Consider the following 22170-nt stretch of genomic DNA (forward strand, 5'->3'; position numbering starts at 1 on the left):
GTTAGAGGATAACCTAAAAACTACATCTCTACATCTGCCTTGCTCACCTATGCATCTGGGAAGAAAAGAAAGTGGATAGGAAGAAAATTCTCTTCCTTTAAAATTCAGTACAAAGGCTATCTTCTCAATAGGCTCCCTTTAACTACTGTGATTCACTAAAATTGTTCCTGAACACACTTAAGATTTTGCATTTCACTATATCCAATACAGACTGGCTTTACTGAAAGTCCATTTATGTCAAATAAACTCATTTCCCCAATTAGCTGCAAGGGCCACAAGGACCCATTTTCCAATCCAGTGACTAAACATTGAGAATGTTCACTAGAAACCCACTTCACATCACAAATATGATGTGAATACTTATCATTTACAACTCCAGAGAACAAATAAGGTGGGCTGTGACTTAAGGACAGTGTGTGTGTGTGTGTGTGTGTGTGTGTGTGTGTGTGTGTGTGTGTGTGTGTGTGTTGAGAGGCACGGGGCTGGGAGGGATGATTTCTAGAAAGCAGAGAAAATGTTAAAAAAAAAAAAAATCCATCAAGCTACTAAAAATATGCCTCCCAGGGAACTAAAAAAATATTGGATTAGTGAAAGTTTACCTAAGCGGCTACAGATATTTACAAGCAACGCTTCATAGAGCCTGGACTAGTTCTGAAGACTTCTAGACTTTTTTGGTGCTGGGGGTCTCAGGCTAGCAGAGCCCTGTGCGCGTCCGCCGTCACCACGGCTCCTCACCACCAGGGGGCGCCCGTGGCGCTCATCCACCGGGCCGCTCTCCCAGCGTACCCCGCTCCCGCAGGCCACGACCCGGAAGCTGTCGCCGGCTGGCGGCCGGCCGGCGGCTCTGACCACTGTGGGGCTGCTGAACGCAGTCGGCCGGGGCTGCCCGATCCGGCTGTGGCTGCTGACCGCCGGGGTCTGAAGGAACCCCCAGTGAGTCCGCTCCAGACAGGGGCGCGGTCTGGGCACGCGGGCCCCCGGCGACGTGTGACCCGATCTGCCGGCCGCTCCGGCGTTCGTAAGTGTCCGTGGGCCGCGCGGGGCTGCCGAGAGACTCTCCGCCTGGGCCACGATGAAGGCCGTCAAGTTTTCCTCATCTCGGCTGGAAGAGACTGGTTGGTGGGCTCGGCTGACAGAGGCGAGCGGGAGAAGGAGTAGCGCTCTCTCTGGAGCTTTGCAGTGCCTGTAGTACTGAGGGTCCAGAGTTCACGCAATAGCACCCGAGCTTGTGCTTTTCTGGGACGCTTCATGCTCACACTCCTCCGGTCACCAAAGTGAACTAGGAGGCTGTCTGTGGGAACCGCCTGCCCTTTCAGCCATGAAGGCAGAAACAGTCACCGCTACCCAGGAGAATGCCCCTGAGGCCAGCTGTGTCTTCGGTAATCTGTGGAGTAGCCGGAAGCTGATGGTTTTGGGGGTCTTGCTGGGCTGGCTGCTTGTCATCCACCTTCTGGTCAACATGTGGCTTCTGGTCCTTCTGTGTGCATCGTTGGTGGTGCTGGGAGGATGGCTGGGCGCCAGCGCCATTGCAGGGGCTTCAGGTCAATTGCACCTGGAACGATTCATCACGGTCACCGCCTGTCCTCCATGCCCCGAGGCAGAAAGGCAGCTGGAACAGGAGATTAACCGCACCATCCAGATGATAATCCGAGATTTTGTGCTATCCTGGTATCGTTCAGTGAGCCAGGAACCAACGTTCGAGGCAGAGATGGAGGCAGCCATGAAAGGGTTGGTTCAGGAGCTTCGAAGGCGGATGAGCATAGTGGACAGCCATGCCCTTACCCAGAGGGTCCTGACTCTCTGTGGCTGTCACCTGCAGAGCTATATTCAGGCAAAGGAGGCCATTGCAAAGGAGGAGAGCTGTTCAGTTCAGCCCTCTCAGCTATGGGATGCTTACTGCCAGGCTACTACTCCCCATCCTGCCGTGCACAGCCCCACCACTGAGGTCACCTATGCGCGTAGCATTGTGAACTTGTTACTTCAAGACTTAGTGCCCAAGCCCCACCTGGAGACTAGGACTGGACGCCATGTAGTAGTCGAACTCATTACTTGCAATGTAATCTTACCACTGATCAGTAAGCTATCAGATCCCGACTGGATCCACCTTATACTTGTGAATATCTTTTCCAAGTATAGACATGAGGCAGCCCAAGGCACTAAACCACCCTGCTCAGCCGATGTCCTAGAGCAGCCCTCAGTGCCCACATCTCTGCCATTGATTGTTGAAGTGGAGAGTCTGCCAATAGGAAAAGTGCCTTCTCCAGTAGCAGCCCCAGTACACATAACCTGCAGTGAGCCAGCCCCCTCCACAGAGGTTGAAGAAGGCCATGAAGCTGTAGAGGGAGATTTGGCTGGGATGCTTGAAGAAAGAAAAGTAGGAAATAACTCATCCCATTTTCTACAGCCAGATATTCGAGGCCCCTTGTTCTTATGTGAAGACTCAGAGCTGGAGTCACCACTGTCTGAACTGGGCAAAGAAACCATCTTGCTAATGACCCCAGGCAACTTCCTCTCTGACAGGATTCAGGATGCACTGTGTGCCCTAGAGGATTCCCGGGCTCTGGAGCCTAAGGATGGCGAGGGGTCTGAAGGTATGGAAGGAGCAGAAGCTGAGGAAGCTCCAGGAACAGAAACAGAGACAGGCCTGCTGGTCTCCATGCTTAACTGCCCAGAGATCCAGATTGATCCAGCAGACAAGGAGGCAGAGCAAGGAGATGTCACCGCTCTAACGGCTTTGTTAGAGGAGCCAGAAAAATCCTGTCCCCCACGACCTTCATGCTTGGAAAAGGATCTCACCAGTGGTGTGAGCTCCCTTGATCCTACTCTGCCACCAGTTCCACTTTCCTCCTCTCCACCTGGTCCTCTCAGCTCAGCCACCTTCAGCTTTGAGCCCCTGAGCAGTCCAGATGGCCCAGTTGTCATTCAGAACCTTCGAATCACTGGCACCATCACTGCCCGAGAGCACAGTGGTACTGGATTCCACCCGTACACGCTGTACACTGTGAAGGTAACAAGATTACAGCTGTGGTCGTTCACTCTGGGAGTGAGTTTGGAAAGCAGAGTCGGAAACAGAATGGTGCAAGAGCAGCTAAGAGTATCCTGTGTTGAATTAAACAAATGTGTGAGTGGTGTGCAGCTAATCTGGAAGGCAGAATGGGCTCTTACCCTATATTCATACAAACAGCCCTAGGAGCTCAGTGTTAGAATACTGAGGGCCAAATTTTTCATTGTTTCTCAAACCTAGTTCCACCTCAAAATCACTGATTCTCATAGACAGACAGATTCTGAATAAGAATTTCTAAGAATACATTCCAAGATTCTACATTTTTTTTAAAAAAAGACTTTTTTTTTTTCCAGAGCTGAGGATCAAACCCAGGGCCTTGTGCTTGCTAGGCAAGCGCTCTACCACTGAGCTAAATCCCCAACCCCATGCGTTTGCTTTTTAAATGAAACTTTTCAGTTAACATGTTGGTCCACAGCCTGGCTTAAGGGGAAATCAGCTACTCTAACCAACTTCCTTTGTATCATCTCTGCATAGTTGGTCCCAGGTCTGTGCTTAAACACCTCAAGGAATGAGGAACTTGCCACTTTCTGATGTAAATATGAATATGAATACCTTCCTGTAATAAAAAAAAAAAGATATTAATTTTTTTAAGAAAGAAATTTAGAGGAAGAAGTTTAGAAAGTTCCTTGACAGGAGCCTCTGTGTTGAACTTTACCCACCTTCTGGAATTTCTGTGATGCTCACCAGCCTTGTACTGGTGTGTCCGAGCACCACCACCATACAAGCCTAGACACACTAGTCCTGGGGACATCCAAGCCAATGAAGGGGCCTGCTGAATGCAGCTGCAGGATGGCCTGGTATTTTTAAAGTCACATGACATTTGAAGTTAAGACAGTGGAATGTAATTTGAAGCACCTGTGCACTTATTGCAACGACAATCAGTCACATGATCCTTATAAAGCAAGTATCTTTTAGAAGCACGGACATCTGGTAATGAATAACAGGCAACTGTTAAACAGTAGCATAACTTAGTTTGCCTACCATTTTGTTCCTCTAATTCTAGGTGTCCCTCTGGCCTGCCCCCTGCTCACATAGAAATGCTAGATTCTAGCTATTTCATCTTCTACTGATGACATATTCATGGGCTGATAGCAGAGAACAGTTTTTCCTTCTTATTATCAGAAAAATCAAGTTGTCCCTCAAGGGGCAGACAATTCCACAGAAAGCATCCTCACTCCCAGGTGCTGCAAGCTTGACAGCTCTGCCCTGAGTTCTGCCTGCTCTTGCCTTCTCAGTACTTGTCCAATGGACTTCTTTGCTCACCTTTGCTCACCTCAGCTCATAGTGGATATCTCTTTCTCCCCAGCTCTGGAAATGTTCAAGCACCAGCTCAAGTTCTTTCAGCAAGGAGATTGGTTTTGGTTTTGTTGATGTTGTTGTTTTAAATCACTTGCCATTCTATAATATTCCAGTCAGAGAATAACCAGTTTCTGGTAAGAGCCAGCATGTACATAGTGGCTCACAGCATCTCTGTATTTTCTTTGTCGGAAGCCTTCCCCTGTGCAGCATGTTTCCATGCTCTCTGGGTACTTACTTTTCTAAGAGTACGCAGTGTCTGTCGGTCGTTACACCCACATACTGGTGCTTTAGGCACATGGAGGCAGCAGTCTAACCTCACAGAACACTTCCAATCATCATGGGACATCTAATGATACAGCTAATATATACTTAAGACAAAGAATTTCAGTTCAATTCCAGAAATAACAATTAGGAAGATTAATCTGCCCAAAGCAACAAAAAAGAAAAAAATATTCCAGGCAAAGACATGATTTATGATTATCTGTTGTTTGGGTTTATTAGTTCTTCCCCAAACTAGTATAGATCATTATTGGCTAGATGTAATGGCAAAGTGATTTTCTTCTGATGAGGTCTGTCTTGTAACTTAGCAGTGGTCACTTTTGTAGGTATTATGTCTTCTGTTTTATAATGTCTTCAGGGTTTGAAAAAGTGATGTAGCTACTTTGGGGATGGGAAATTTTGGATAGAAGTAATCCTAAGGAACAGTGAAAAGTTGTTTCTGACTGAGCAAGGGGTACCAGGAAGTACAGCTCATTCAGCCCGCTTGGAGTTTGAGTTGTTAGTTACAACTGACAGAGATAGAGGCAGTGGGTTCAGCAGCATAAATGAGCAGCTTTCTCTTTTTATCCATACTCTACTGTGACCATTGAACAAATCATTAAAGCCAGAATAGATGCCCCAAACCTCACTGATTCCATTGATAATTCTGTTCCTTCCACAGTATGAGACAGCCCTTAATGGTGAGAACAGCAGCGGCCTACAGCAGCTGGCCTACCACACCGTGAACCGCCGCTACCGGGAATTCTTGAATCTGCAGACCCGCCTGGAAGAGAAACCAGATCTACGAAAGTTTATCAAAAGTTAGAATTTCCCCAAGTCCCAAATGCCAGCTTGCATATCACATCTGGCCACTGAGATCTGCATGCTTGGTGGCCTGTGGGTTTGTGGGGGGACAAGACAGCGCTGAGAGTGCCTAGTCCCCAAGTTTGCTTGAGAAGCTGTGGGCTGGAGAGCTGGAGAGCTGTGATGGAATCCTTTCTGAGGTTGTCCTTGGCTACATGCTTTATTCTAATGTCCCCATGTAGTTTACACTTAAAAAGAAGCAGTCACGTTTCTACCTGTGCCCATAGAATCATTTGAGCTAAATTAGCTTTACTAGGTTTGTGGATTAGCCATCTTATATAACCCAGAAATCCCTGTCTTTAACAACCAAGCCTTTTGTGTGCTGTTTGACACATCTAAGGCACAGGGAAGAGTCTCAGATATAATCCCATTTCACTACAAATAAGCTAGGAACTGGTACTTAGTTTTTGTTGTTGTTGTTTTAGATGTTAATGCTCACCTAAATAAACCATAGGTTGAGTGTCATGGAGCCAATACTAGGACTGGCTTCAGAAATGTGCCTGGTTCTCTTCTACACACTTTACATGTGTTAGCTCATGTAGTCCTCGAACAGCTCATGATGTAGATATTATCATTCCTTCTTACAGAAAAGCAACAGTTTCAGATCATGCAGCTTGCCTAAGGACATTACTATAGCAGGGATAGGAGCCAAAACTTGAACTTGTGTCATTTGGGCCTGCCTTATAACCACTGCATTATATGTTTTCTTCACATTAGTGAGCGTCAATTGTTGCATCACAACCGTGGGGATAGTTGGAAACCCCAAAATTAACAAAAACACAAAAACAAAGCCTAGTGAAATATATTCAGTGATTCTGTTTATCTTATATGGGATACCTCCGCATTAATGCTAAATGGATGAATTTGTTGTTTTGTTTTGAAGATATTAAGGGTCCAAAAAAGCTCTTTCCAGATCTCCCATTTGGAAACATGGATAGTGATAGAGTAGAAGCCCGGAAGAGCCTCCTGGAGTCCTTCCTGAAGGTCAGCATCTGCTCTTCTGACTTTGCTCACATTCTGACCCCAAACATCCAACCCAAGGTGGTGAGATCAGGGGCCTGGGACTTCTTCTGACATATTTGTCTTTTGCAGCAACTCTGTGCCATTCCCGAGATTGCCAACAGTGAGGAGGTGCAGGAGTTCCTTGCACTGAATACGGATGCTCGGATTGCCTTTGTCAAAAAGCCATTCATGGTCTCTAGGATAGACAAGGTAACAGCAGAGCCACTATGCTCAGCACTTGTCCTCTCTGCAAGTGTGAAGTATTTCTTAGCCTGGAGACCATGCTGGGAAAATAAGAAGGGCGTAGGTAGGTAGAGGAAGCATAGAGAGTCAATAGGATGTGCAATAAAATTTTCAAGAAGTGTTGATAAATATTGACTGGATCATCAATTTGCTGAGTCAAAGTGAGCAGTTATTGGAGGACAGTGCCCTCATGCTATGTGTGTATACCATCAGAAGTTATTGTGGTATTGTTCTAATGGAAGCATGTGAGGATACAAGTGAACCTCTGTCAGCAAAAGGCTCTCTGCAGAGTTATTCACATTGTTGGGTACTCATCAGTCAGCTCGGAGGCAGGATGTTAATCTGGATTTGGATTGGTCTAGTGATCTCTGCTGGAGAACAGAGCATGCAGAGAACTGTACATTCTTCAAGAGGGCATCTCAGGACCTGTGTAGATGGTAGGAGAAGGCTACTTGGGGAGTACAGTATATTGAAGCCTCAGTTGATATCATCAGCAATTTTATAAGCAAACATGACTCATTGTTAGGAGGTGGACCTCATTTTCTGGGAGAACAAAATAAAATAGAATTTCATGTGATAGATATTAGGAAACATCATTGTTATGGGGAAATAACAAACTAGAGGGGATCAGCTAGGTAAAACCCCCAGACCTCTGAGCAGATGTATTCACTGGTTCTTTTCTCATTTCCTTATGGGGAAATTTCTTTGTTTTTGGCTTTTTGAGACAGGATCTAACTGTAGCCTAGTCTGGCCTGGAACTACCAATATAGTTCAGTTTGTCTCAAACTCCTCCTCCTCAGCCTCCCAAATGCTTGAATTATAGGCAGGTGCCATCACATTTAGCCAGACTGATGATTTTGAGCAAGGCACTGGACTAATTTCCTGTAAGGCCAAAGTAGAGGGCACAGATGAAGGCTCTACCCTCAATTACAGTCCTTGAGGTTAGAAAGAAAACTGAAGTATGTGTGTACACATATGCACACAAGTGCATTCACCCATACATGTGTATGAAGGACATGGGATGTCTTCCTTCTTTGCTACTATTTTTTTTTTTCTTTCCGGAGCTGAGGACCGAACCCAGGGCCTTGTGCTTGCTAGGCAAGTGCTCTACCACTGAGCTAAATCCCCAACCCCTTTGCTGCTATTTTTTGAGACAAGGTTTCTCACTGAACCTGAAGTTCTCTGGTATTGGCTAGACTGGCTGGTTAGCAAGCCCCTGGGAGCTGCCTCCAGGCTAGCAGCACTGTACTTACAGAAATGCACCATGACAACCAGTTTTGATGTAGGTGCTTAGGGATCTGAGCTTGGGTTCTCATGAGTAAGAACTTTGCCCCACTGAACCATCTTCCTGGCCTGCAAGTGTATTTTAGAGGCTGCATTATTTATGTCTGTTCTTCCCACCTTGTTTGTTTTCCCACTGTTCCCTGTGGTCTTGCTGGTTGTCCAGTATGCCTTGGCTGTACTAGCTGTGCTCATGTGGGGATTATGAGTTCCAGAAGGCCTGGTGCTCCTCTGAACCAGCAGCATTCATTAACATTGTTTACTTCTATTTTCTTGATGTTTCTTTTTTGTACATTTCCTTTAATAGCAAATATATGCATATCAACTTATTCTGAAAAGGTGTAGATGACCTGAAAAAGTCAAATGATTTTTCTTTGTAGAAATTCCAGATAGCTTAACTACAGGCCTGAGTGATTTTTATTCTTTCTGTAACTAAAGAAGAGAATTGTTGGATTTAACTATAAACCCAACTTGTTACTCTATGAATCTTTGCAACATGTTTATATTATTTAAGCTGCTACACTGTATCTTCTCTTTTCTTCTTATCATCCTCATTTTTTCCTTACATACTTTTGTAATTTCCACTAATTCACTCTTTGGAGATGGTATTGTCAATTTGGAAGGTAGTAATCACTTTTTTTTTTTTTTGGTTTTTCGAGACAGGGTTTCTCTGTAGCTTTGGATCCTGTCCTGGACTAGCTGTGTAGACCAGGCTGGCCTCGAACTCACGGAGATCCACCTGCCTCTGCCTCCCGAGTGCTGGGATTACAGGCTTGCACCACCACCGCCTGGTGTAATCACTTTTATATGTAAAAAGAAAAATATTAACTGAAAGTATTCTCTAGTCTGAAGAACTCACTTGAGTTCTTGTTTCTCCCTGTTTTGCCTTTGGCTTCTTGTCCCATGGTATTGTTTGTTTTACTGTGTAAAGAGGATTGTTCAAGACAGGGAGAAAAAGAAATTCTTGTGGGCTGGTGTTCCATTTTCTTAAAGGCTCTAAGGCTGTGTGGATGGATGGCTCTTTTCATCCTGTGGTGTAAAGCATAGAGAGATGACTGCTCTCTTCTCCATCACTGCCCATCAGGGATTTGCATAGCCATACTGACCCTGTACCTCCAACCCTACAGATGGTGATGAGTGCAATTGTGGACACCTTGAAGACCGCGTTTCCTCGCTCTGAACCTCAGAGCCCCACAGAGGAGCTGAGTGAAGCCGAGAGTGAAAGCAAGCCCCAGACAGAAGGCAAGAAGGCTAGCAAGTGAGAAGCCCTTCAGTGGCCCAGGGCCCCTGTCCTCAGGTGTCAAAGCCCCATTCCATCCTCAAGCCCTAGGAGAGAGGAGGTACATGGTACCCAATGGCTTCTTAGCCATGCTAGAGGCTGGGTTCCACAGTGCTCTACCCAAAAAGTCTGAGTAGGTAGATAGCTGTGAAGGCAACACTGCTGAGTGTTTGCTCTCACCCAGGGAACCCCAGGCCCAGCTCACTGGAAATTGTTGACTAGAAGGAAAACTCTAGAGGCTGGATACTCTTCTTTTTGTGGAAATTGAAGTATTTCTTTCCTACTAAGAATTAAGGCTTACAATTGATTTGTTTGTCATTATTTCTGGAAGTTTTGGCTCAGAGAGTACTTATACTAGCAATAAACAGAAAAGGACTAGAATGGAATCCTGCAGGGTGTATTTTAGTAACTGGTTGACTGCTGCTGCCCTCGCCACATTAATGTCCCAGCTGGTCCCTGGAAGCACTCCACACCAACATGTGGAAGGCAAGAACAACACACACACCCTTACTGAAAATGTTGTGTGAATGTGGTCCAGTAGAGAGAATTTAAAAGAATATGTATCTTCATGATGGTGTTAAGAGCCAGCAATACTATCTTCATAGTACTTAGCCTTTAAAATAAAAAGATGTGTGTGTGTGTGTGTGTGTGTGTGTGTGTGTGTGTGTGTGTGTACGTGTGTACGTATTGGTACCCACAGAGATCTGGAAAGGATATCAGATCCCCCAGAGCTGGAGTTACAGGCAGTTACGAGCCACCTGGTATGAGTGCTGAAAGAACAGTTAGTGCTCTTAACCTCTAGTCATCCCTGCAGTCTCAGTACTTAGCCTTTCAGCCGTGCGCATAGTTGAAACAGTGACCACAGTGCCTGTGTTCAAGAGTCCGTCTGTATTGAAGTTGTCATTTGCAATTGATTGTCCAGTCTTACTTGGAGTACAAGGGGAACAAGTGATTGTACCAAAAAGGTACCAGAACAGCAACAAAAACCACTAGTCTCTGGCATTCGCCTGTTTAATCTTCAATGAATTTCTTATGCAAGCCTGTCATTCAGCCTCTGGGTATGTAGCCATGACAGACTGGGCACCATTTTACTTGACAAAAGCCCTTTCATAAATACCCTATAGACATAGTATAAACATGGCACTGTTTGAAGAATTACCATGAATACATTGTTTGAGAGATTTCAGGATCCCATCTTCTGGGTAGTTCTGAGCACACTAAGCCCCCCTTGGAGTAAGCATGGGTGTTTCTGCTTTAATGTGTTGTCATTATTTGCCAGCCTCTTTTTCAGGGACCTTGATCTTGACTTGCATTTCATTCTACCTTTGTTTCTGTTTCAGGTCCAGATTGAGGTTTTCATCCAGTAAAATTGCTCCCGCACTGAGTATAGCTGAGGCACAGGATAGGATTCTCTACTCTCTCCAGGACAGCAGTGCGGTAAGAGCCCAAACACAAAGAACTGTTGGAATCACAATCTGAGGTTTTGATCCTGTAGATATAGTTTGTAGGAAGCTTCTCTGAAGTCAGAGAAGAATCAGGTGGTCTAGTAAGGTCTTAGCTGATTTCTGGGTCTTGAAATTTTATGCTAAAAGTGTTTCCTCTGAGTGCTTTCAAGGTCTATCAGTTCTGAGTTGGCAAGTTGGCTTCTTAAGCTAATAGATTTGCGATAATAATGACAGGATAAGAAGGAAAACCAGTTTTTAGATGAGAACAGATGACAAAGCAATGCCCAGAAGTGATTATCCCAGAGTAGGCTAGTTTTACTTGCAACTTGGATAATGAGTGAAAACATCCTGAAGTGGCCATGGGGCTAGTGGGCTCTGTGCTTATGGTACTTCTGCAGGTGGAAGATGGGGAACCTAGATGTTCCACTTATTCTGTCTACCTTCTGCATTCTTGGTGATCTTTGCACTGGCTATTTCTTCAGGAGTCCGAGATCCTGTCCATGTCTGGGATGGAATCCTTCATTGAGAAGCAGGCAAAGTTACTGGAAGTGCAGCCAGCAGAAGTCCCACAGAAAGATCACCAGCAGGTCCCCAGAGACTGTGTGGATAGTTGTTTGCTGGACACAGCTGTAGTAGCCCCAGAGCCCAACAACAGTGAGCCAGGTGAGTGACAAGACCTGTGCTTCCACAAAGAAGAGAAGTCCACAGGGACCCAGGGTCGGTGGACTTTGTAGTTCTGATTTCTCTTCTGCTCAGCCAAGAGATCCATGTTTGAACTATTCCAGAGTTGGACGTGCTAGGGTCCAGAGATGGGTAAGATGGAAATGGTCCTCAGATCCAGTCATGCAGCAGAGAAAGATCTGTATACCTAATATATGCATAGTACCAGTGTGTTGTTTTGGGCACAGGGGCTATTGTCTCTTTCTAGACAACCCCTCCCTCAGTGCCTGTGGTACCACTCTCCTAATGTTTCTCTCTGTGTAAATTTTTGGGTTCCTTACTATCATTCTGGATGTTTAGTTTGGGTTGTGTTCTTACTCTGTACCCTCTCTACCAAGGACTGTCACAACCTGACTGTCAGTTTCTGCCTTTGCACATGTACCAATGATGCCTAAAAATCAAATAGCCTGTGTCTCCACATGGGTAGACCACAGAATAGGTGAAATCCAACACTGTCGTGTCGAATGTGTCTCTCCCAGATCTGCTCCTGCATTAATTCCTGCCATTGCAGTGTTAGCTTTCTAGTTCTCCGGGCAAAAGAGGCAGAAGAGGTGAAGAGTTTGAGCCCCACTCGCAAGCATTTTCTTCCCAGGAGGAAGTCAAATGTTTCCTACAAAGGAGAAACTCAGAACCTAGCTTTAGTATTTACTCCCAGATGCCCAAGAACAACTCACCTGGCTTCTGCTGTATGGACCTCAACTTAAGTATGTGACAAAATGGGGCTTACTATTGTCCTATGTAGCTGTAATTGTCAACAAGATGCAGCCTAGAGTCATCTGAGAGGAAAACCTCCATTGATTGAAGAATTGTCTAAGTCAGATTGGCCTTCAGGCATGTTTGTGAAACATTGTCTTGATTACTAATGTTTGTGTGTTAGAGAGTTTATCATGTCCTTCAGAAGGACCTTGTGCTTCCTTATGTGCTTTATTTTTACTGCTATGACTACATGTTACCACAGGGTGGCAGCTGCCGACAAATGCTAATCCTGAGAAAATGATGCAGTGAGGAGGCTGTTTCCTGAGAGAGGAATTGCCTACCTTTGAGCAGAGGACTGGAAAGCAACTCATTTTCTATCTTTTCTTGAAATACATCACAGAAAAAGAAAAACATGTACTGGGCAGAGTTTAAAATGAAGTGAGATTCAGTTCTGACAGATCTGCCCAAATCCAAAGTAAATGTGTATTCTGAAACACCCTTGGAAGAGGAAAGCTGGCCCAGGCTGGTCCAGAGATCTCAGTAAGCATAGACTATTGGAGCTTTGAAAATAATAGTGATAACATTACTCACAGCAGAAATCCCAGGATTCCCCTAATCATTGTGGAACATGGACATGTCCCTGGAGCACAGATATGACTAGGGAGTCCCAGCACAGATTTAGAGAATAGATGCTCCTGTCCAGTAAGCAGATGTTGAGGGCACTCCAGCATACAATAACATGAGCTCCTCTGTGGCCCCTCAAGTCTTCCAAATAGGAAAGAAATTGGTAAATGCCATGGCATTTTACCAGAGGTGTGGTACTCTTTCTAGAACCACATGTTATCTCAGAATCAGATTAAAGTCTCCTGAACCCCAACCCCACTGCTCTGTGTAATGGAGATGGTTTTTTGCAAGAGAATGAGGCCCAGCTCTTTTCCCTGATCTGCCCACTCTTTTCCATCATTCACTGTGAGGGCGAGTGGAAGGGACAAGGCCTTGCCAAGCCCACTTAGTCACCAATTGTGAGCCCCTGTTTAGAGTATAATGGGGTTAGTTTCCTGGAGAAATACAGGGAAACCGATGCCAGATCAGTAGAATAATTAAGTGGAAAACCAGTTAATAAGATAAAAACCTGTGGTGACAGAGCATCAGGATATAAGGAAGTTGGAAAAACATACAGAGCACATCACTCAATGTTCTAGATACAAGCATTTCATGATTTATTGTGCAGCGAGATCTCAAAACTCTAAGCTAATGACATAAAGCTAGAGAAGACCTGGCTGCTACCCAAAGCTCTGAAAGAGGAAAGGTCTCCTCCTGAGTTACTTGTGATGCCTTTGTCCCCTAGGAACCGAGACAGAGTTAGCAGACACGGCCTTGAATCTGGTCCTTGTGCTGTTAATGGAGCAGTGGGAATGGCTGTGTACTGAAAGCATGCAGAAGTTCCTCCGCCTTGTTTTTGGAACGCTAGTTCAAAGGTAAGATTGCTGGGCACTCTCCCATTAGAGCCTCAGTTTGCTAAGAGATCGGACATAAACCTCTTTTTTTTACTGGAAGGTATATTCCTTAATCTAGAGGTGTGGGGTAGAAGTCCCTATCAGAAACCCCGTTTTAGTCACCTTGCCTAAAGTTTGAATGAATCTAATTCTCTAAGATGTCTGACATATCTAGCACACTGAATTACAGACATTGTCTGTGTTCTTAGAGTAACTCAGTCTGCCCATTCTAGTATATCCATTTAACACATTAGCGGTTCCTCACACAGGGAACCAAAATGTGGTCGATTTAAATACATTAGTGACTGTCTCAGTCACCAAGTATGCATTGGTGTCACATTAAAAAAAAATCAAAGCACTTTCCCTTAGAGTCATTTGACCAAGAGTGAGCCCATACTTCAATTCTCCACTTCTCTCCTGTGTCTTCTGTCTCTCTATAGCTTATGGTTTCTGTCCTATCTGTAATCTATCTGGTGTATGAGTGTGAATCTTTGCTGCTATGCCGTCAGAATGCTGTCTGTCTTGTCTGTGTGTGCCCCTAACAAAAGACTTTGCTCTGAATTTATTGAACAACACAGAAAGCATCACAGGGGAAAGGAATGAGGGGTGCTTTACAGAGTTTTACAGGGCATTAGCTCATTGACTCCAACTGACCCCAAATAACAAACTGACAAACATTATCAAGCTCTACATATATGCTGATTCCAGCATTTATGGTGGACATTGGTTTTAGAAGGTTGCTTTCAACCTATTTTCTCTTCTCAGCATTTATTATCATAGCACACATGTATGTGTGTTACTCATAGATCAGGGCATGAAAGAGTACATAACATTAAAGCTATGCATTATCTCAGGTTGTAAACCTTGATGACATGGGAAATTCAGGGCAGTAAGGTTTGTTGTTACATTATTCTCTTAAATGTAAGTTAAAGGAATAGCTGAGAACATACACTTAATCTTATGTAACCTCAAATTGTATTCGTGCTAACTTAGCTGCAAGGCCTGCAAAAGTTCCAGTCTCTTAGAATGTTAGAGAGAGTTTCATCATACTGTAGCACCATACTCAAGGATCAGTTCCCCATCCTTTTTTTTACATCCTCGGGCCCTGTATCTTTCTTTCACCTTTGTGCAGTGAGCATTTCTCTTAATAATGCATAGTGTTTACAGGATGGTAAAACAGGGAGAAACTTGGACTTGCAACTTAGCCACTTTACAGATGGCTTGAAAGACTTATGAATGGATGGAGGTTTCTGTGGCTGATTTCTTATCTGTCACTATGATCTTCCCCCATTCTCTCATGCTTGACATACTGAAGACCAAATTTCATTTGCTCTGTGGAACTTTTTATGGCATCCTCTCTCACTTTCCCCTGAAATTAAGGAACCCTCTTCTCCACTCACCCTTTTTGACAGTGATATTTATGACAGTATATTATATAAATTGTCCATTTTCCCCAAAGTAATGATTCTCAATAGGGTTTTTTTCCCCCCAGGAGACATTTAGCAATATCAAGGAGTTTTGGTTGTCACAATAGTTGGAAGGAGGGTAGAAATGCCCCCTGACAGACATCTGGTGGATAGAGATCATTGGTGCGGCTTTCCATCTGTGTTACACAGAACACCCCCCACTATACTCCCAACTTCACCCCCATGCACACAGTGATGGCATATTCTTCCCAAAAAGCCTCTCATGCTAAGATTGAGAAATATTGTTTCTTCACTGTTAGCTCAAGGGCCACAAGGACCCACACAGGTACTGAGACTGTAGAGCCTCTTTAAATATTAGACAGAAGAATAAATATTTTCCTTCTTAATAGCTTTGCAATTATAACTCTAGTTCTACTGTGTTTTACTCTGTTACATGTGAATGTCACTAATTGGGCTTTTATTTCTCTTCACCCTCTATTAAGCTTTCCTTTACTGAGCTAAGATTACAATACTGAGTGAAAAGATCCTCAGTCTTATAATCAGAAATCTGCTAGTAATAAGTAAAGGACATCAGGAGTATATGAGCACTGGTGACTCCTGTCCACTGAAGACATTTACATGATGGGTTGGTTTAAGAACTCAGGAAGTTATTCAGTAGGAGCGAGACACATAGAAGCACCAGGAGAAACTGGAAAGAAAGATTGAGATCTGTGACTTAGAAGTGGATGAAGTTAACCTTCAATGTTAATAGCTCAGAATGTTAAAGGACGTGGGCCAGTCAGATACAGAACAGAGAACTTTATCCAGAGAATTCCAGGAAGACCGTGGAAGAACTGGTGCTACCTCACAGGGAAGTTCAGTCCACAGGCAGCACACTCCCAGGTATACATAAACACAGAAAAGGCCAGCCTCACTTCAGGATTCAAGCCAACTGCAGTACCTCAGCAGGAGGAAACGGGATGGGAAAAGTAACGGCTGTGCTAGTCTGAGCTCTCTTGTCTCAGTGGTGGAACCTTATCTAAGCTGTCTTACAGCGCTGATCCAGCTCCACCTTCAAGTACTTGACTTATTTAGGGCTTTTATCTCCAGTCATGTTTGTTCAAGTATTACTAAAGGCTGGTCAGTAGTGTCCAAAACATACATGAGCCCCTACTGTTTCATTTTTTAAAATATAATGAGGGTAAGCACTGAAACTCAGGCTTTGCCCTTGATTGAAAAGTAAGTGAGTGGTGGACCCAGACTGCACTACCACAGACTGCTCTCTGTTTTATTCTCTGAACTTGGTCTCCTCATCTGGAAAGTGGGATTAATAATGCTATTTACTTTAAGTGTATTACAATCTTAATATCTTAATATTTGTTCTTAAGAATAGGAAACAATAAAAAAAAATAGCTTATGTTTCTAGTAACTCCAGCTGATGGCTCCAAGTTAGCTCCACTGTGAGTGTTTAAGACCTTTAGCCCATGCCAGTCTCCTCTAGTCTCTGCTGTCATCCTTTTTGAGCCTGACTGGGCAACACAGAGTTGAGCTTGCAAACAATGGAGGCTCCATAAGGCCTTTGAAGGTGATTTATACCAGTGGGTTCTTTTGTTACGACAACAATCAGGAAAGTTCCAGACTTACATGAGGAGCAGAGCACCCAGGCCCTGGTCCAAGGTAGACAGACAAGTACAGTACTTAGTTTCTTCATGTTTTCCACATTTACTGACTTCTGGTAACATGGGCAGGGGGGGCTCCTGGAACGTAAACTTAATGAGGAGAGTTTGGGAGTCAACTAAGTACCTCCTCTTTCTGTCCTTCCCTGGACACTTCTCTTAGACCCAGTTAGCCAGGCCAACAGCTGTCTGGTGAATGCAGAGCAGCAAAGCCCGTGTACAACTCCATCTCTAATGGGAATCCATTCTAGCTTTATAATGTTCTAGATGCTTTCTTAATAGGAGCAAGAGGTAGGGTCATGGTCTTTAAAGAATGGAACATTTCCCTCCACCCAAAAGCTTCAAGGACCTGACCCCTTTGGCCCATAGTATTTCCTCAACAAGTCCCCAAGTGTGTAGTAGCATGGAGAAAACAGGGCTCACTTCAGGATCCAGAGTATCGTAATGGATAGTCTTATTGGCTTAAGTGTACTCATGTCTAATGAGAGATTAATTCACTCAGACATTATATGTGACACTTGGGGATATTTTATAGTTTAATCCCTTTAAAGGGCTCTGTGAAAGAGGTATTATGATCCCCACTTCTAAAATGAGGAATCTATAGTTTGTAAGGAATTTGGGTTATTAAATCAAAACCATAGAGTTCATAAATAACACATGCAAAATCTAAAACACAGTTTCCCACTCTTCAACTATGAAGATTCTCTTAACTTTCAGGATCAGACATTTGCCGCATGATTCCAAGGGACAAGAACCCAAAAATCACTTCTCAGAGTGGGAGGAGATTATCTGGCACTCATAGACTCCAAATTGCATGTCCATGTCTACATAGAACAAGGAGAGCACCTCGGGCCTCTGACATGAGCCTCTATCTGTCCTCTGGGCAGGCCAGGGTCTTTCTTTTTAAACAGGTGTTTGTGTGGTAAGCAAAGAAGCTGGGACTTTGATCTCTCCTGGAGCTGCTGCAGCACACACACCCAACACACCCACCTTGACCCCATTCAAAGGACCCCTAACACACCTACCCTGACTCCACTACAAGGGGTGATGTATGAGGTCCTAGTGTCCCTATGACTGCCTCCCACATTTCAGTCTGAAACCTCAGGGCACTTGATTCCTGTCCTTTATGTGCTTTAAGAAGCTTGGTGCTTGTCACTGGCCACAAATAGCTGCTCTTGTAGCTTTACTTTTCCTCAACACTATGCAGTCTGGATATCCAGGATGCGACAGCCACCTAGACGTAGGTGCCATGCACCATTAAAATGTCCCCACTTTCCACCCTCCAGTTCGTTATCTCCAAGCAGACATGTTTCCTTCTGCTGCTTCCAGCTTCCTTTACTCTCCCTGCTCCCTTAGAAAACCTATATACAGAACTGCCTTGGACTCCAGGGACTTCTGCCAAATTGTAAGCACACTCTCTGTAGCCTGCAAAGGCGGGGCAGAGGGAGACAGAGTAAATTCAACCCCATGACCCCTCCTTCTAAGCCAACTTTGGAGGAGTTCTGATCTGTGCCAGGCTTATAAATCTCCCTTGATTGTTGATGGTGTGGAGGGAGTGGGGGAGGGAAGCCCAAGAGAAGTTAGTTGCCCAAAAAAGGCATCGTTAAGTCAAAGGCAAGTCTTGCACGCATGCGTGGCTGACCTCATGTCAGCTTCTGTGCTGGGAACATCCAATTATGTAAGGAGGAGAACTCCTTATTTGGGAGGAAAGGGGAGTGAGGATAGTGGTCTAAGCCAAGGAACGAATGAAACCAGCTTGTGCAAACTTCTCGTGTCTGAAAACAGAAGAAATTTAGCAATTCTCTGTATGCATCAGAACTGGATTTAGGAAGCTGGGAAAGTATTCAAAGCTAGTGGGTTTGAGGAAAGGAGAGATGTACTGTGCACCATTGATAGTAGAAGGCTTGGGGCAGGAAGACCTAGCCAAGGTAAGGGGTAAAATTATTTTGGAGCCCTGATGTAGAGAGTAAAGGAATGAGAAGAAGCTGGACCAGCTCCCTGCCTAGATGCCCAGAGCCATGCCACGATAAAAATAGGAGCCAGGCCAGCATCAGAGTACGTGAATGCCATGTCCATGACTCTGCCCTCCCCATGGCCCCCGAAGGTGGCATCAGACCCTATGTCAAAAGGGCAGCAGACACATTCCTGGCATCTTTGTCTAGATTTCTTAAAGTGTGAGTGAGAGAAAATGAGTGTGTGTCTGTGTGTCTGGGACATATAGAAAAGGAATTGCCTGACACAGTAAGGGAAAAAATTTCAGTGGCCTATGGAATAGAGGAGAGTAAAAACATAAAGTAAGTATAGCAAAAAGAAGAAATGAACATGCAGGCTGAAGAAATCCAACAAGCAGTAAACCTGGAAATGAAATATTAAATGCAGTGTCTAGAGTTTATGCTAGGCCATGGAGTCCTCTTAGGAAAGATATTGCTCAACACACCATCTCCCAAGAAAGGTGGTTGCAGAGCATGGGGCTATTGAGAGTGTGGGATACCCAGTGAGATACCCAGGTCTCCTCAGGACAATTGGCAATGGCTGATATGAACACTCTTTCTACTACTGGTCTCTTAAGTCACTCCAGAGTCATAGGTGTTATCTGGGTAGAGCTCCATTCAAGATTTCTTTCTTAGTGGGTGTGCATGTAACAGCCTAAGGGGCACTTGTGACATAGTAATTTCTTAAGGGAAACTCAAGGCCTGCCACCAAAGGGACATAAGCAATACAACAGAAAGGAGCAGACATTTATTACATACTATGGCAGGTAAGCCTACTCACTGTACATACAAATGTGCAATTCTGTAAGATGGGCATGCATGTTCACATTTTACAAGTGAGAAAATTGATATTCAGATTAAAGACCCCAATCAGTCATCCTAGCACTTTCACTACCCAAGCACTTCCTTCCTGCCACACTGCTTGCCCCTCTTTTGTACAAGCTTCCTCATAAAAACGTGTCTGCTAAAATCTGCCTCACTATGTTCTGGACATTGAAATCAGACAGATCCAAATTTAAATCCCACCATGTACCTCACTACCTATGTGAATTAGAAAGCAAGTCACTTAACCTCACTCTGTCTAAGTTGCTCACTGAATGGAAGATTTTTCAGGGGAAAGCTATGTGGAATAAATTTTAGGAAAGCTTTGTAGAGGAAGGTATGTGTTTGGAACTGGACCTAATAAAACAGACATTTAAGCTAAGTAATATTTCAAATAGTGACACATTTCTAAATAGAGTATATTACTTGTACTTTTAAATAGAAAGTCACTCATACTAATTTTGAATGTTTTTAATCTAACTCTCTGAACATGTGAGTGCCTATCTGTAGCTTGGAGAAATGAGTACCATAATTCTCCCTGTAGACACCAGGTGGCGCTGCAGGTTAAAAAAATACCCATACACCTTTTTTAAGGAAGACCTATTTTGCAATAGACATTCTCCTGCCCTGCTGGTGATAATGCCCAAACCTTGCTTCATAATTCAGGAGCCACTCCATGGTACCAGTGACACAAACAAGCTGAGTTTCTTCCATCTTTCATACTCCTCTTCCCTCTCTTCTGATGGGTCCTCAGCATGCTGTTTTTCTCTGGTCAGGCCTGTCAGAGATGCCCTTTGGAGTGGATCCCATCCCTTAAGAATTCAGTGCTAGGACTGATGCATTCAGAACAGAATGAACTAGAGCTGTGGTAATAATGAGCCAGGCCACATCTGCATTGGGATAATTTTGTCAGTACTCTATGAGATAGCTCATATCAGGGATGTATGGGATTCCCAAAGCCTTAGATGTGCATGATGATACATCTGACTAAAGTAGAGACCATCAGGGCCAGACTGCCCTGATGCCAGTAGTCTTAGGAACCTATGATATAATCATGCACATTTCCTGTTTCTTTCAACTAGGCATTGAGATCTTGTGGCACACTGCTATTATGTCTACCACTGAACTAACCCCTAGCTCTATTCTGCTCTGTCCTTAGAGTTGCCATTAAGTGCCCTGTAAAGGAAAAAAGGCTGACACTGGAGCAGGCAAAGAACAGATGTATACTTCAGGGAACATGCTTTACTCACCCTCCAGTGTCAGGGCCAGGGGACTGCAGTTCTCAGAGAGAATTAAGCCTTTCTATGAGGGAGACTTCATGTGTAATGCTGTGTCAAGATTAGCCCCCAGCAGCCCCTTCCTCTCTTCCCTGTGGTTTCTTTTCTCCTCAGATTTTATGCATTGTTTCCCCTGTTTTAACTACAGCTGATTCTCACAAAGACTCTGAAGTTGCCACCATGTTGTCCTTGTATCCTTAGTGTCTCTCCTTGATGTCAGGATAACCTTGGACTTGGGAAGGCTTGGAAACCATCTTAAACACAGGAAAGCAGAAACCATTAGAAAATTCCCCCAGTGACTGCCCACCCAGTCCACTTTTCTTCTCTCCTGTGGCCCTGCCATTAGAAAACTCCCCAGATGACTGCCCACCCAGTCCACTTTTCTTCTCTCCTGTGGCCCTGCCATTATTTCTCCTGTTTCTTTCTCTTGGACGTCTGCTTCTCCTGTTGAGCCTTTGTTCTCAGGGCTGCTCTTTTCCAGCCTTCTGTGGCCATTTCCACAGCCTGACTTGGAGCCCTGCTATGTCTGCTTATTTACATAGGATCCCAGGTAATTCTCTTCCAGATCCTGGCTGAGCGCACTCTAACTCTGGTACTTCTAATATTGGAGACATGTGGAAGTGGCCCCTTCTGAATAAAGAGCTCATAATTACCTAGCTCTTCTCCCCCTGCTTCTTTTCTCCTTCCCTGCAGTGGTGACCCTGGCCTCAGCCAAGAGGGGAGCACCCCAGTGAGTTAAAGTCTCCGGGATCAATAGGGACCCTGGTTGTCAGGACAACACTAAATTACTGCTTCTTCTTCCTTTGTATCTTGCCTTTCTTCCTGCTGCTCCAGTGCTAAGGCCTGCACAGCCTCTCACTGCCCTTTCCCTTCAGCTGACTCCATTTTCTTCTGACTGGGTGGCCCTTTTAATTACCCTTGCCTTCTCAGCCCTCCCTGCCTTTGCACTCCACTGAGAAAGGCAGGCTCGGGGTAACTACCTAGGGGCTGTGAATGAGCCAGGCCTGCAGTTCACATAGAACCAGGGAGAGGGAAAGGGATATTGTGCATCCTCTAGTCTCTAAAATGAGAGTGTCATTGTTTAGGATACAGAGATTAAGCTTTGGGAAGATTCTGACATAATTTTCATGTTACCCCTAACTCCACAGGCTTCTCTCCAGTCTGGTTAGTCACTCTGTACCAGTGTTTTACTGTTTCTGTCTTTGTTCCCCTGAGCCTGCTGGGAAGGAGGGAAACTGAGGCACGATATACAAAGCTCACTGTCTTCTGCTGTCCTGTTCTCTGGATTTAGTGGGGTTTGTTACAAGGAGGGGTTGCTTTCTCTGTCACGTACATAAACACAGTAGCTTCA

The 22170-nt window shown here is 44.6% G+C and overlaps 1 protein-coding gene across 1 annotated transcript in view; it reads left to right on the plus strand.

The window, feature by feature from the left end:
- Positions 1 to 786: 786 nt before the first annotated feature.
- The window catches only part of Snx19 (sorting nexin 19), a 38110-nt gene continuing 16726 nt past the window's right edge, over positions 787 to 22170 (plus strand). The window contains exons 1-8 of the mRNA XM_036192495.1: positions 787 to 3007; positions 5304 to 5442; positions 6369 to 6469; positions 6578 to 6697; positions 9139 to 9269; positions 10631 to 10727; positions 11218 to 11398; positions 13500 to 13629. Coding sequence (XP_036048388.1) covers positions 1319 to 3007; positions 5304 to 5442; positions 6369 to 6469; positions 6578 to 6697; positions 9139 to 9269; positions 10631 to 10727; positions 11218 to 11398; positions 13500 to 13629 — 2588 coding nt within the window. The 5' untranslated portion in view covers positions 787 to 1318. The remainder of the gene's footprint in view (positions 3008 to 5303; positions 5443 to 6368; positions 6470 to 6577; positions 6698 to 9138; positions 9270 to 10630; positions 10728 to 11217; positions 11399 to 13499; positions 13630 to 22170) is intronic.

Source organism: Onychomys torridus, chromosome 7 (genome assembly GCF_903995425.1).
Source record: "Onychomys torridus chromosome 7, mOncTor1.1, whole genome shotgun sequence".
NCBI lineage: Eukaryota > Metazoa > Chordata > Mammalia > Rodentia > Cricetidae > Onychomys > Onychomys torridus.